Source organism: Pyrus communis, chromosome 15 (genome assembly GCF_041283825.1).
Source record: "Pyrus communis isolate YQ-2024b chromosome 15, ASM4128382v1, whole genome shotgun sequence".
Taxonomy (NCBI): domain Eukaryota; kingdom Viridiplantae; phylum Streptophyta; class Magnoliopsida; order Rosales; family Rosaceae; genus Pyrus; species Pyrus communis.
The window spans coordinates 33,189,697-33,206,017 of NC_142579.1; the positions used below are offsets into that span (position 1 = coordinate 33,189,697).

General features: G+C 39.7%; 2 protein-coding genes across 2 annotated transcripts; both read right to left on the reverse strand.

Annotated features, from left to right (window-relative positions):
- Positions 1 to 116: 116 nt before the first annotated feature.
- On the reverse strand, positions 117 to 3,592 carry LOC137716703 (G-type lectin S-receptor-like serine/threonine-protein kinase At1g61550). The gene is made up of 7 exons (XM_068456080.2): positions 2,342 to 3,592; positions 2,022 to 2,153; positions 1,754 to 1,914; positions 1,379 to 1,589; positions 974 to 1,211; positions 750 to 900; positions 117 to 655 (listed from the first exon to the last, which is right to left on the reverse strand). The coding sequence occupies exons 1-7, from the start codon at positions 3,462 to 3,464 to the stop codon at positions 347 to 349; spliced, it is 2,325 nt and encodes a 774-aa protein (XP_068312181.2). The 5' UTR covers positions 3,465 to 3,592; the 3' UTR covers positions 117 to 346.
- Positions 3,593 to 7,610: 4,018 nt separating this feature from the next.
- LOC137720012 (uncharacterized) lies at positions 7,611 to 11,122 on the reverse strand. Its single transcript, XM_068459004.2, is given in 8 exon segments — positions 7,611 to 8,023; positions 8,136 to 8,286; positions 8,382 to 8,619; positions 8,785 to 8,995; positions 9,081 to 9,247; positions 9,397 to 9,528; positions 9,856 to 10,451; positions 10,453 to 11,122. Coding segments are annotated over 8 exon segments (2,301 nt in total). The 5' UTR covers positions 10,953 to 11,122; the 3' UTR covers positions 7,611 to 7,717.
- Between the last annotated feature and the right edge of the window lie 5,199 nt (positions 11,123 to 16,321).

The following is a 16,321-nucleotide window of genomic DNA, read 5'->3' on the forward strand; positions in this document are numbered from 1 at the left end:
AAATTGATTTAAGTGAATTTCATGTTCACATGTGTTCGTCTGGGAACAATGCAGGCTGAAATTTAGGTTTTTTCTCCAATGTTTTGTTTTTGTTGTATAAAATAATCACGTAGACGAGGAGAGTTGAGGTTTCACCATAAAACCAATTGGAAATGTCCCTTCTCTTCCGACGTGAGATTCAGTATAACAAATTGACATATACTTGGTCATTTAACAAAGTACTAAACCCTTAAAACTTCCATTGTCTTCCTCGAGGTGAAGAATCCTAAATTGCTAGAAACTTGTGTGCACTTCTTCTCATAAACACTTCTCATTCGCGCCTGCATTTTCACTCGAGCCTGCATTCTCATCGGGGTTGCAGTTCGGAGATCTGAGCATCATTAACCGAACAATTTCCTGGCTGCGGGTTACATATGTTGTCCACATTGTCGTAATTTTTTACTGAGAAAGCCGTCTTTGTAGGAGTTGGAACGGCTTGAGTGTCAGATTTGAGCATGGAATAAACTTCCAGCATTGTAGGCCTATCGTCGGCATTTTCCTGGACACAGAGCAGTGCCACTTGCAAGCATCTCAATAACTTACAAGAAGAAGAAGAATCGTCAAGTGACGGATCGATAAATTCCAGTCCTTTGTCCTCTTTCCATGATACATATGCCTGAAACAATTTTAATGATTTCAATAATTCATGTTTAAGTAATAGTTTATGGTTGTGACAGAAGTTTGAACCGTAGAAAGTTTCTCGAACTTACATATTCCAAGAGGTGCATACTTTCGTTCGGACCATAGTAACCTGTACTCTTCCGTCCGCTAATCATTTGCAAAAGTAGAACTCCGAAGCTGTAGACATCGTACTTCATAGAGTATATGCCTTTTCGTACGTATTCAGGAGGTACGTAGCCACTGCATTTGCGTATAACAAGTATAAGGATATGGTCATACGTGAATAACTGATAAGAGGCAGTTTATCACTTACTATGTGCCAACAATCCGCCTTGTGTTTCCTTCGAGTTCATCTTTTCTGAAAAGTTTGGCCATTCCAAAATCGGAAATCTTAGCATTCATCTCATCATCAAGCAAAATGTTACTAGCTTTTAGATCACGGTGAATGATTGTGAAGTTTGAGTATTCTTGAAGATATAGGAGTCCTTGAGTAACGCCTTCGATGATGTGCACACGCTTTCCCCAATCCATGAAATACCGTCTGGTAGGATCTGCGAGATGACAAATTCAAGAATCGGTACATGAAGTTCTAATGAATTGAAACAAATTTTGTTGAAAGTAATCTGCACCTCCATAAGCTTAGACCCAATGCAAATGTTATTACTGTTATTCTAGCATGCATTCTAAAATTTAACGAGAAGCACGAAAAATTGCAGACCGAAAAGGTAGAAGTCCAAGCTTTTGTTGGGCATGTACTCGTAGATCAGCATTTTTTCTTCCTTCTCAGTGCAAAATCCAAGAACAGGAACTAGATTCACATGTTGTAGTCTTGCGGTAAGTTTAACCTCATTTTCGAATTCCTGAAGTCCTTGAGTAGACGTTTTCGAAAGCCTTTTCACTGCTATTTCCGGACCTCTCCGCAACTTACCCTAAAAAAACAGGATTAGCAAAAGAATAATTAAACAACTACTCTGCCTGTTTTGTGAGTAGATGTTGCATAAGCTTTCGGTTCAGTCTGAGGGGACCTTTACACAAGTTTTAAACCCCGTTCCCACAGCATAAAATTATATTTAGAACATGTACCAAATGTTACCTTGTAAACGGGACCAAATCCACCCTCTCCAAGTTTGTTTTCACTTGAGAAGTTATTTGTAGCCACTTTGAGACTGGAAAAGCGGTATACTTTCAGATTCGGAGCATCACTGTCAACAGCCGATGTACTAGTAGACCTTGATCTGCCTAGAACAATCATCCCTGAAACCAGAAGAAATAAAAATTTCAAATGCAAATCTGTTAATGCCGATCGCTATCTCTTCATGTAATTTCTATTAGAAACAAACCATCACAGTTGAGCATATAACCTCTTGTCTTCAATAGTTCTCTCTGCCAGAAACACACCACGAAAGCTATGAGAATTACGACCGAAGTAACTGATAGCACTATTACAAGCAGTAACCGGGGTTTCTTTTTGTGATCATTTCCTTCCTCCTGAGCTGTCAATCATTAAAGCAGTTGGAAGTAAAACAATTAGATGTCTGCAAATTGCCTGTTGTCACAATTAAACTTTGTTCATGCATGCTATAAACTCGAGTTGGATGACATGTTGGAACGCATCTTAGGAAATCTCTTTGGCTTATCTTCATCGATAATTAACATTGCTTGTGGGATAAGTATTGCCTACCTGCCCGAGAAAGCGCCCAATTTTCATCATCATTGCTGACTTGAAACACATTGGTACCGAGTAGCTTCATCGCTTTCACATATGCAATCTTAGCTCTGATAGCTTCCACATCATCGAAATTAATCCAAGTCGATCCTACCGTGCAGTAATTCACGACATAAGTATCATTATACGCTATGACCCCTCCGTAGATTCGAGTGTACCACTTGATGAGCTTATAGCTGATTGATCCATCTTTTGTCACAGCAAAGCCAGATGCAGGTGCCCTGATTCCATTATTGTCTTTGGGGTTTGCAACTGTCCAAGCATAGCCATGGTAAGGCATACCCAAAACCAGTTTGCTGGCCGGAAATGAGTAGTTTAACCATTGCTTTATCCCATAGTCGGTGTTAACATAGCTCGCAGGATCATATAAAGCAGCATGAGCACCAGTAACATTCTCCTTTAAAGGCAGATGGTAGTCATACGCCACAACATGCGCCCAATCCAAATTCCTCTTCATAGATTCAACTGGATAAATCAACGATTCAAAAGTGGGAATATACCTAACTGCCATTGTCAATGTTAATCGTGGCAGATCAGAGTTTCTTGCCTCAGAAGTCACAGCAGCTCGCCACTCGTCCAGTAGCTTTTCCATATTGATCGTATCTGAGGCTGTGTTAAGCCAAGGCCAGAGTAAGTCTATACCTTGAAAGCCATAACGTCTAGCCACTTCGATGGAGGACTCAATGAAAGACTTTCTATTCGAAGGAATTTCGAGCATTTTAGACAAAACCGAAAAGTTTGCTCTCTGACCCAAAATTAGCTGACTAGCTGCTGCTTCTCCGTCCCATATGGATAGGAGCGTTGTGATTGATGGGTTTTTGCGCTTGACAATATCGGTGAAGCTTGAGAAGTTTTGTTCATGAGCTGAAGGGATGGAGAGCTGGTAGGTGGAGGAATTCACATTGGCAAAAGCACAAATAAGATGTGTGAACAAGGCAGAGTTTACCTCCGGTAAAGGAAAGTCGCAGCCGGTGTACCAGTAACCAGCTCGAATCCAAGTTTGTGCAGAAGAACATGAAAAATTACAAGAAACAAGGAAGATGATGAGGATCGGGTGGGAGATATTTTTGGATGCCATGGAAATAAACGCTAGCTACTTTTATTCTGTTGGAACGAGATGACTCATATATTGTTCAAATCCCACCTACCAATGATCAGAAATGTGAAAACACCCGAGGTTAATGTTTTTGTTTGACCTAAAAAACGCAACGCTCACTGCTACCATTCACATTTGGAGCTACTGTTCGGTTTTCTAAGGTTAAAGATTTAAGGACAACTTCAAAGAAGTCCTTTGGGTTTTGTACAGACATAACGGGGTAGTTTGTATTCAACGCGTTTATATTTCACTTACGAATGATCCAGTCCAATCCATCATAGCACGCGTCTTCCCTCGACTGACCTTTTATGAGCTAGTTAATCCGATTGTAGCACCAAACGAATCCACAAAATTCTTTGACTTGCAATATGTCTTCCGTAGGAAACAACGACAAAACCACTTAAGTTCTGTTATTTTCTCCTTTTCCCAGTTTATCTGAGACCAGATAACTTGCCGTATACACAATTGTGGTTCGAAAGGGTCGCCCTAAGCAATAGTTACGCTGCCGGGCGGCCCTAGATTGGCCTTACATTTGCCTTAGAGCAATTCCACCCCTAAAGATTTTGCGCCAGCACCCAGCCCATTTATCCACTCAGTGAACAGTGATAGACCTCAATGAACAGTAATAGACCAAATACATCTCTACCCCTAAAACTAAATAGCCTAGTCAATTTTATTAAATATTATTATTATTTATTATAAAATAATAATTTGATTTATTAAAATATTATCAATTTTATTAAACCCTATTTAATCCACCGTTCCCACTCCCCCTCAACCTCACCATGTCGCGCCACTCACCAATCAATACTCAATCTCCGACCAAGACCTCAACATCCAGGGCTTCAACCTCCACTGCACGATCGCAGAGCTCAACCTGGACCACCTCAACAAGGTGTTCGTGGCCATCGGGTTTTCAAAGTGGGACCTGGACAAGATCTGGACGGCACTGGAGCACACGGACTTGCTGCTGTGGATGGAGTACAGAAAGATGAAGCGGCCAGTGGTGTTCGCGAGGTCGACGATAGACGGCCTCCAATTCAAACTTCCTTCTGACGCCACGCTGGCGTTAGTTGAGCCGGTCCCAAGGTCTGTCACTTTTGTGCTAGCCTGGAGACCAGCTTGGGCTGGGTGCCAGGTAATCCCGTGGGATGGAGAGACTTCCCTAGGTGCCGGGCCATTTTTTTGGCTGTGTGCCGGCCTATCCCACCCCCAATGGAACTGCTCTTAAGATGCACGGCCTGGCATGGTCTACATTTTTTGCGAATAGTAAGAACATATATATTTGTCATCGATAATTGCAATGGAAACTTGTGCCGCCAAACTTTTTGTGAAATGTAAGAAGGAACAAATCGAATTATGGAGAAATTATCTTCTGCCCTTGTAAGCGATCGCAAGACAAGCTTTACCGGGAAGTTCCTGGTAAACAGCGGAAAGTCCAAACTCAATAGAGAGTTCAGATTAACAGCACGAATTAACTTCCGCTTGTTTATCTAAAGAGAATAACGGAAAAAAAGGCTACAGTTACATACTAACACAGAACAAATTTCTATCAAGCTACAACCTAGGACAGTGTCGAATCATTAACCGAGCAAGTTTCTAGCTCCGATGTGGGATTCATTTTTTCGTCTTTGTTCGTTCTTGGATAGATTCTGTAACATTTGCGTTGTTAACATTAAAAATTTTGAGTGTGAACAAGAATTAGAGATTCGGTGTCGCGGATAGCGTTCGGACATGGTAGACCATAGGACTTCAGATGCGTTCGGTCAATAGATGCTCAGTGATGAGTCCATATTATATATATATATACACCTTAATTTTAGTATTAATTTATTAGTTATTTTGGTAGAATTTTGATACTTTGTTATGTATTTTCAACGTAGGACATTCGACTTCCTCTGGAGAAAAAAGTAACCAAACGGATGAATTTTGGAGTGATTCCAATTGGAGGATGTTCGTGTTCCTTACAAGATGACTGTGTCAAAATTCCAGATTTTTCTACTAAGCCGTTTGACTGTGGCAATGAAATAAAGACCCAGCACGCAGCTTTCCTAAATTGACGTTTCTGAACGTTTTGGGTATTTTGGAGGCCAAGATATCATATTTTGAGGAAGATTCCTCCTGAGGATTTGTAGGGGACGTCTTCAGCTTTCAAAAGAGACATTTTGAGACCAAATCGGAGTTGATTTGGTTAGTCAAAAGTGTGATTTTCTGAGAACTCCGAATTTTAGTTCAAATAGAAAACTTTTTTTTTTTCTGTTTTATTATTTAATTATGTTTCCTAGTTTTACTCTAAGACTTTTTAGGGTTTTATTTTGTATTAGTATAAATAACGCTTGTTAGCCATTAGAGTTGGGGACGCAACATTAGGGGGAGAACGCAATACTTTGGCTTTAGAGAGTCTTGATGATTCAAGTTTATTTTCAAGATGTTTTCTATTCATGTTTTTAATAATATTTTGTTTTATGGTTGTTAGTAACTAGTTTCGTTTGCTAGGGCGATGCCTTGAGCCTTAGCAAGAATATGTAGTCTCTTTTTAATTGCTTATGAATTTATGCATGTAGGTTTTGGATTGTTAATCACTGTGGTTTAAACTATCTATTTGTCTTAGTGATTCGTGACCATTAGGATATTTAGAAAAGTAATTTGATGCAATTTTGACGGAGGGCTGTCTCTAAAATTGACTAAGGCTTCTTGTGGTTAACATGTGTAACTACTTAGGATGGACAACACGTCTTAGGAGTTATATGGTTTTTCAAAAGGTTTTCACAAAATTTAATGAGTCTTGCATGTTCACATTCGATCTGGACACCACGGACTAGTTGCATGTTAGATATACGTTCTATGTTGGGGGTTCCAAGTATGGCATACTTTAGGAAAACCTAACCTTCAAAATATGCATGTGTAATTCATAAGGAATTAGAAGAACTACGTAGGATTGTTAAGGGGACGGCGGAACCCTAGGCTTTTACAATTTGGTTTTCAAAACCATTTTCCTTTGTTTTCTTTTCTTTGCCAATATATTTAATTGTTTTTAATTAAATTCGTTTTTATCTTCTATATATATAAAGGGAGAATACCAGTTTGGTGAAACATTCAATAATCCCTAAAATACACTTACTTAATGACTCTGCGTAAATCAAGGATTTAATACCAAAAGAAGGATAAAGAGGTAATAACATTAACTACAGAATTTGAAACCTAATGGAAAGTGAAAAGGAATAGACAGTTGCCAGTTCAGTTATCAGTCCTACTCCAACTTCCCACGATCGAAATCAGAGAACAGTTTGACGATTCCCACGACGAAACCAAAGAGCAGTTCAACGATTCCCATGATCTAAGTTCAGTTGAAGGTTCAACAACTGCCCACATACCACCGCTATATACAGATGAATATTCGAAAAGAGCCCAATTTTCGAAACCAGACTTCGGGACGTCGTCTTGGAGCCCGTCCTCTTCACACCTTTGATCCCGGACACCCACTTTCAGGAGCCCAATCTCCTGGCTATTGCTCATCTTCCCTTCTCTCTTCCAATCGCCATATTTAAGTAAGTTTTCCATTTTGTGCAAATCTCTAACCCCAACTTTCCTTTCCATTTAGCTTTCGATTTCAACCTTTGATTCAAGATTTTTTCCAATTGCAGTTTTTTTATTTGGTCCCATCATCTGCACACTTTTTTTTTTTTTTTTTTTTTTTTTTTTTTTCATCTTTCCTTATGTGTCCTTAGTAGCTTCCATCACTCTTGCTCTCTCAAAGATTGCATTGAGGCAGAACACGCACTCACTCAAAGGAAACATAATTTGAATTATTTTTAAATTCAAAATCAACCTCTTCCAATCTTTGTTTTCAAATAATTAATTAAGATTTGATATTTACATAAATTATTCATTCAATCCCTGCAGAAAACGACCTTGCTTGAGCCGTTTATACTACAACTACCTTGTTCTCTTGCAAGTATTTTGTGTGATTTTATTCCTACTTTTGTAGGTGGTAAAAATCCCTATCACTCAATCAAACTCTGCCGAACTTTAATTGAAATTCAGTGGGGTCTGCCGAACTCTTATACGGCCTAAGTGAATGTTAATTCACAACGTATGGACTACTTTTCCTACCAGAAGATCATCCGCTGTGATAATATTGTTTTCCATCATTAAACACATTCATCCACAACATGTTAACATTTAACCCTTAAGTTTTCCGAGTCGAGATAGATTAATTACTTAGCATTTACCACTCATCGGCCTACAACTTCTGAGATTGTTGCATCATCGATGGAACAAGCTTCTGGCTGCGGTGTGGGATTAGTTTCTTCGTCTTCGTTTCTTTTTGAGAAGGCTGGAATTTTGGGATTTTCCATTTTAGCTCCTTCACTTTGTAGCATTGAAGAAATTTCCAACATCGAAGGCCTATCGTTTGCATTTTCTTGAACACATAGGAGAGCAATTTGCAAGCATCTCATCAATTTGCATAAAGAATGTGTATCGTCAAGTGTAGGATCCATAAACTCCATCCCTTTGCCTTGTTTCCGAAGTAAATATGCCTGAAATCGTTGAATGTTTCACGCCACGTAATTGAAACGCAAAGATTTAATTATTAGAAAAACCGAAGTAAATATTAATTCTGAAGTAACTATGGTGATAGAAGAAACTTACATATTCTAGTAGGTTTAAGTCTTCATCTGAACCATAGTAGGAGGCATTCTTCTTGCCACTTATGATCTGTAGAAGGAGAACTCCGAAGCTATAAACATCTAATTTAGTGGAGTATAAACCTTTCTTAACGTATTCCGGTGGTATGTAACCACTGCATAGAATGATTTAAAAGAATTACTAATTACGTACGTAATGAAATAAGCTCAATTAGAGAGTATAGCTTCGATAAGAAATAGAGTCACGTACTATGTTCCAACAATTCGACCTGTATTTGCTTCGAGTTCAGCCTTTGCAAAAATTCTGGCCATACCAAAATCCGAGATCTTAGGCCTCATCTCCTCATCAAGTAAAATGTTGCTAGCTTTCAGATCGCGATGGATGATTGTCAATCTTGAGTACTCTTGGAGGTAAAGAAGTCCCTGAGTAACCCCTTCGATAATTTGAACCCGCTTTCTCCAATCCAATTCATATCTTCTAACAGGATCTACATTTAGACAGATATTTTCCAATCAGTTATGCATTGAAATGTATCAAAAAATGCATGGTTCATTAGAGACAGCATACGAGGATCATATGCTAACAAGCCCTTCATTATATTTAGCTTAAAGGTTTGTGGCACAGAAAACAGCAAAATCTGGTATTGAGTTACCAAAGAGGTAGAGGTCCAAGCTTTTCTTTGGCATGTACTCGTAAATCAGCATTTGCTCATGGTGTTCGATGCAAAATCCCAAAACCCTAACAAGATTTACGTGTTGTAGTTTTGTGGTGAGCATGACCTCGTTCTTGAACTCCTCAAATCCTTGAGTTGAAGCTTTTGATAGTTTCTTCACAGCTATTTCTTGTCCATCTGGCAATACTCCCTAGTAAGTTAAGCATACACTCATGGTTAGCAGCACGTTTAATGGTTTTGAATCTTCCAGTAACATGCTTATTATAAAAGTTTACCTTATAAACGGGGCCATAACCGCCCTCCCCAAGCTTATTTTCAATCGAAAATCCACCCGTTGCCACCCCAACGTCAGCAATGCTAAATATTTTCAGATTAGGAACGTTGCTGTTGAATTTTCCAGCTGTGTCTGCTATATCATTTGCCCTGGATTCTGATTCCTTAGCTGCATAATTTTTAGGAAACAAAATGGTTAATAGAAAAAGTCCAAAATACTAATCCTAAAACGTAAATATTTAAAGCTTCAATACTTTAGGCCAAATAAAAAAAGAAAGAAAAGACGTTCTGCACAGAGACAGACTATAAGCTATATACATTTTGATTTGTGCAGTCTCATGCGGAAGTAACTCAACGCGGAGCCTAGCATGAGAATAACTGAAGCTATAGTGGTCAAAACGATTACAAGAAGTCTCCGTTTGTTTTGTCCACTGCCTCCACCCTCTTGAGCTGTGAGCATATAAAATTCATCGTTACAAATCGGAAGGAATGCATTGCTGGGAAATTTAAACAATCATCTTGTTAATCTTCATTCAACAAACAAAACCAAAATATTTTATTGTCCTCTCTTGACTGCTAATTTCTGACTTTTTTCAAATAAATATGCAGAAGCGTTTGTCCACGCTTGTTTATTTTAATTCTTCTTTGGTTCACTCAATCCAGGCCAAAAACAAACAGAAGTGTATGTGTTTTTTTGGGGGGGGGGGGGGGGGGGGGGGGGGGCGGGGAGGGAAAGAGAAAAAAAAACGTGTGCAAAAGTTACTTTCTTTTTCGTACCTGCAGCTGCAAGAGAAAGCACCCAATTATCATCAAGTGAGACCTGCCAGATGAAGTATCCAAGCAATTTCTGCTCCTTAGCATAAGAAACTTTTATTTTCACAACTTCAGCATCATCGAAACCGATCCAAGCTGAACCGATCACACAGTACTTCGCTACATAAGTAGCATTGTAGACTATGTCAGCCCCATATCTATCAGTGTAGCCTTTGATATACTTGTACCTCATCGCTCCAACCTTGGTAATAGCAGGACCTTTAGCCGGTGCGCCAATAGCGCTGTCCCTGGGATTGCTTAGCGTCCAAGCATATCCATAGAAAGGCAATCCCAAAACCAGTTTGGAAGCAGATAATCCCCTGCCAATCCATGATTTGATACCATAGTCCGTGCTAAGGTCACTCGATGGATCGTATAGTGCTGCATGAGCACCGGTGAAATTGGTCCGCTGAGGTACGTAATAGTCATAGGCAACGACATGTACCCAGTTCAAGTTGTCCCGGATTGATTCAACCGGGAAAGCGAAGGACTCAAAATCTGGCTTGTACTGCACGGCAGCAGTCAAAATCAGTGGTTTTTGGCTGTTTTTTGTGGCTTCAAATAACTGCCCGCCACTCTTCAAATAACTTCCCCATATTGGTCATGTCCGAGCTTGTGTTAGCTGAAACCCAACAAAAGTCTAGGCCTAGGAAGCCATAACGCCTTGCGAAAATTATCGAAGAATCAATGAAAGACTTTCTGTGAGAAGAGCTACTGACCATGGTTGAAATGACACCGTAGTCTGCGTTTCCACCGCCAATGGAGACGAGAGTAGTGACTGATGGGTTCTTTAGCTTGACGGTTGGCGTGAAGGTGGAGTAGTACTGCTCCGAGGGGTCGGAGAAGAAGGAAGAGAGCTCATAGGATGATGAGTTAACATCTGTGTAAGCGTAAATAAGGTGAGTGAAGAGCAGAGAGTTGATGTCGGAAATAGGGAATTTGCTGCCGGAATACCAGTATGCAGCTTTGATCCAAGATTGTGCCTCCGAAGGTTGGAATCTAAAAGCAAACAAAATATGGAAAAAGAAGAAGAATGGTAGAACTGAAAATTTGGAGACCATTGAGAACGGCGAGATAGTTGATGTAAGCGGCGGAAATAGAATTTTTTATTTTTTATTTTTTGTCAAAGCGGAAATAGAATTTCAGGTTGCGAATCGATGAATGATGACTGTATTTAGAAAAGAAATGTTGCACATGACAATGAGTATAGTGTGGACATTGACATTGAAAAACCAGCGAAGTGTGGACATTGACATTGAAAGACCAGCAGTCAGCAGGAACAAATTAAGAGAATAGGGCAATCAAAAGGGATTGATACATTAAAACTTGAAAAGTATGGGCAGATGAAAATTTATGATCTCCACAGTGACGAGTAGAAAACTTGCTGCATGAATAAATAACAACATTAAGGTCAATGTCACTGGTGCAATTCGTCTCCATAAAATTAAAATATTGGGTCAACAAATTAATAAAATCAGATGTTGAAAAGTCTATCCAAGACCGCATAACTTGCCGTATACGCAATTGTACTTCAATGACCAAACCACTCATTTCCAGTTTGTCCAAGACCGCATAACTTGCCGTATACCCAATTGTACTTCAAAAGGGTCGCTCTAGATTGGCCTTACATTTCCCTTAAGATGCAGAGCCTGGCATGGTTTACATTTCCGCGTATAAGAACATGCACATTTGTCAACGATGACTAAATTGCAATGAAAACTTCTGCCACCAAAATTTTTGTATCAAATTCTTGATTTTCAAAGGTTGTATTGTATTTCCATCATGAGTTCTTTACAATTGTACAACAATATATAAGGAGATTGACTCAATTACGCCACAACAGGTGGCTTAGGGAAGACAAATAACAACTTCTTGAATTAAGGGAGTTGACAACTAAGATTAAGAAGATTGGCAGCCCAAAGATAAACCAGACTCTTAACCACCTAAGGAACAATCAATACCCAGAAAGAACAAAGAAGAATAGTTGACCAATCCCCCTATTATCCAGTGTTACCGTAAACCTACCCTAGTATTCAGGAAACCCTAATAAACACTGGACTACTTCCAATACTCCCCCTCAAGCTGGATCCAGAAGATTTATGGATCCAAGCTTGGACAAAAGTCGTTGAAACTGATGAGAGGCCAAGGGCTTTATGAAAATGTCAGCCAGTTGGTCGAAGCTTATTGTATAATGTGTCTGAATCACCTGCGACTACACCTGTTCCTGAACGTAATGGCAGTCAACCTCAATGTGTTTCGTTCTCTCGTGAAACACGGGGTTTGATGCGATATGCATGGCTGCTTGATTGTCACAAAATAAGAACATAGGAAAAGTTGAAGGAACACCTAAATCACACAGAAGACCCTTGAGCCAGATCAACTCACACGCAGTTGAAGACATTGCACGATACTCAGCTTCAACACTTGATCTGGCGATAACAGTTTGCTTCTTACTTTTCCAGGTGACCAAGTTTCCACCGACAAATGTACAGTAGCCAGTGGTGGACTTACAATCGATTACATTCCCCGCCCAATCAGCATCGCAATACTCTATGATTTGGGTGTTGTCATTCTTCTGCATGATGATACCTCGACCCACTGATCCTTTTAAGTAGCGTAAGATCCTTTTAAAAAGGGTCAAGTGCTCAAGAGTCATGGAGTGCATGAATTGGTTCACAAGACTTACAAAATAAGAGATGTCGGGTTTGTTGATTGTTAGATAGATCAATTTACCAACCAATCGCTGATAATGGCTGATATCTGTGAGTGGTGTGCCCTTCAAGCTAGGTTTATGCTTGCTGTCAAGAGGAGTAATAGCCGGTTTAGCATCGCTCATGTTAGCTTCCTTGAGCAAATCCAAGACATACTTTCTTTGGTTAAGAAACAGTCCCTTGTGCGAGGTTACCACTTCTATACCAAGAAAGTACTTCAATATCCCAAGGTCTTTAATTGCAAACCTTTGTCTGAGGGTCTGTTTGAGGTTGAAGATCTTGTCAGCATTATCACCTGTAATTATCAGATCATCAACATAAATCAGCACAACCAATTTGCCCACAACTCCTTTGCGAACAAATAATGAAGAATCGACATTACTGCTTTTGAAACCAACACTAGTGAGAACTGAGCTCAGTTTTGCATACCAAGCTCGTGGGGACTGTTTCAGGCCATAAATGGATTTGTGCAATTTACACAACAAATCCAGTTCATTGCTTTGAGGATGCCCTGGTGGCAATTTCATATAGACTTATTCTTTGAGATCACCGTGCAAGAATGAGTTTTTCACGTCCATTTGGTACATGGACCACCCCTTGTTTACAACGACGGACAATAACACTCTCACTGTGTTCATTTTGGCAACATGTGCAAACGTTTCTTTGTAATCCACCTCGAATGTTTGAGTGAATTCCCGAGCCACCATTCTTGCTTTATGCCTCTCAATTGATCCATCTGACTTGAATTTGAGTTTATAAATCCATTTGCAACCCACAGCTTTCTTGCCTATTGAAAGTTTGATGATACTCCAGGTGTTGTGTTGATCTAGGGCGTTAAGTTCTTCTTGCATTGCTTCTTTCCACACCTTTTGGTTGTTGGCCTCATGGAAATTCTGAGGCTCCTTGTAACTTGATATGTCGCTTAGGAATGCAGCATGGGCTGGTGTCACTCTCTTATACGACACACAATTGGAGATGGGATGTGTGGGTTTGTAGATGACAAAGTCTTGAAGTCTTGTGGGAGTTTTCCTAACACGCATTGGATTGTGTCGAAAAGCAGACCGAGTTGTTTCACACTCGTTCACATCATCTTGATTGTCATCGTCTTCATGCAGTGTACCATCAGAATGAGACCCTTCATTGCTATTTTCATTGAGAGATGCATCAATGTTGGCATGGCTGAGATCTTGTTGTTGTAGAGCCTCAAGTTCGATTCTTGGTAGTGGGAACACATCCAATGAGCCATCCCCTTGTACGGTGATTTCACTTGACTTGCTGAAAAAAAGGTTAGTTTCATGAAATCGAACATCTTTGGACACAATCAATCTCTTTAGTTGGGGATTATAACACTTATATCCCTTTTGTGTAGATGAGTAACCAAGGAAAATACATTTAACAGCTCTAGGATCTAATTTATCTCGGTGATGAGATTGAATCTGCACAAAATAGATGCAGCCAAAAACTCTAAGGTGTGAAAGGTCAATTTTTCTTCCTTTCATGACCTCTAGGGGAGACTTGAAATTCAAGACTCGGCTGGGTAATCTATTGATGATATAAGTAGCTGCCATAACCCTTTGGGACCAAAATCTCTTTGGTACATTCATTTATAGCATTAGAGCTCTTGTTTTTTCAAGTAGATCACAGTTTTTATGTTCAGCTACGCCATTTTGTTGAGGTGTGCCAACACAACTTGTTTGATGCATGATGCCATGAGTGCTTAAATATTGTTTCATGATATGGGACATATATTCGGTGCCATTGTCAGACCTTAAGGTTTGAATTTGAGAAAAGAAATGGTTTTTAACAAGGTTATGAAAGTCCTTAAATACTTCCATAACTTCATTCTTAGACTTTAGAAGATACAACCATGTGACTTAAGAGAAGTCAGACAAAAATCACAAAATACTTATAGCCATCAAATGATTCACTAGTTGGTCCCCATACATCTGAATGAACTAGTTCAAAACACTTACTAGCCCTGGACAAGGAAGAGTTAAAAGGTAATCTAATGGCCTTAGACAAGTGACATGTTTCACATAAGATAACATCCTTCCCTAAGTTTGGAAATAAAGTTGACAAAATGGGTGGAGAAGGGTGAGCTAAACGTTGATGCCACAATTGATTATCTTGGATGGGGTTGAACTTGGCTTGGAGTCCTCTGGGATTGCTCTTTGATATGTAATAGGGACCATCTAAATAAAACCCTTCACCAATCATCTTCTTGGTAGCACAATCTTGAAAGATGACATTGTGAGGAGAAAAAATGGCTAAGCAATTCAAGGTATTTGTGATCTTTCCCACATATAGAAGTTGAAATGGGAAGGAAGGAACATATAAAGCCATCGATTCAATTTCATCTGACATTAATTTTATTTTTTCCTTTCCTAAAACCTTTACATTCTCACCATTTGCAATTGAAACTTGAGAAGGATTTGCAAATTTTTCAAACTTTTGAGACTTAGACACATGGTTGGTCATATGATCTGTGGCACCCGAATCTACAACCCAAAAATCATGCAACATATTTATTTTAAGAGCAGTTTTAAAGGCTTTCATGATACCTTGCATGTCCTCTTAGGGTACGAGTTTCGTGTCTGCCAAGAAACCTGCAAACTTGCCGAGCAATGCCATCGAGTTCCCTTCTTCTATGTGGTCTGCATGGTTAATTCCAGCCCCTCATTTCTTGCCTTGAAGATACGACATAAACTCATTCATGAGTTCAGCTGGATTCGATGTAAAGTTCTTGAACGGATCAGACCCCTTGGAGGTGGCGGCAGTCACATGATTTGCTCGATATGGAGTACGGTTCACCCTTTATACACCCTTGTTGTCCTTCATGAAATCTGGCTTTAACTATGGGTGTAAAATCCAGCATGTGTCTTTAACATGACCTGTATTATTGCAGTGTTGGCACTTCAAGTTCGGATGTTTTCCTTTGTACTTCCTTTCATTGGTTATATATGCCCTAGCCTCAGGTACACTGGCCATTGTACCCATGTTCATGACTTTTCTCCTTACTTCTTCACGTTGAATTATCGCACATACATTGGTGAAGGAAGGAAGTTCAGTGTTCATGAATATGTGACATCGTAGATCTTCATAAGTTGAATCGAGACTGGACAAGAGTTGAAATATCTTGTCTTCTTCTGCTCTCTTTCGTAGCAGTGCTGCGTCAGTTGTATGAGGGCGATAAATTTCCAACTCATTCCACATGCTCTTCATGCTTCCTAGGAGTTGCACAAAAGGCTTGCCATCTTGTTGCAGATCGGAGATGTCTTTCTTTAATTGGAATACCCGTGCAGCATTGGTTTGACTGCCATACATTTCTTTGACAGCCTCCCATAGCTGGTATGAGGATTCAGAGTAACTTAATATTTCAGCTAATTTACGTTCCATGGAATTCAAGAGCCATGACATAACTAGCTGATCCTTGCTAAGCTAGGATTCATAGGTTGGTGAGGAAGCATCAGGTACTTCGATGCTTCCATTTATGAACCCTAACTTGGACCTTTCACCTAGAGCCATAGACACTGCTCTCGATCAAGGCAAGTAATTAAACTCATTCAACACGACTGAGCTTAATCTTTGATTTGGGTTAACATCCACCTCATGCACGTTCATGGAGGAAAGCACTGGTGAACTTTCAGCTTCTGATACTAACGGATTGTCTTCAGCCATTTTGAAGATTGAAAATGCTCGGATAGCAGTATAGCAGACGC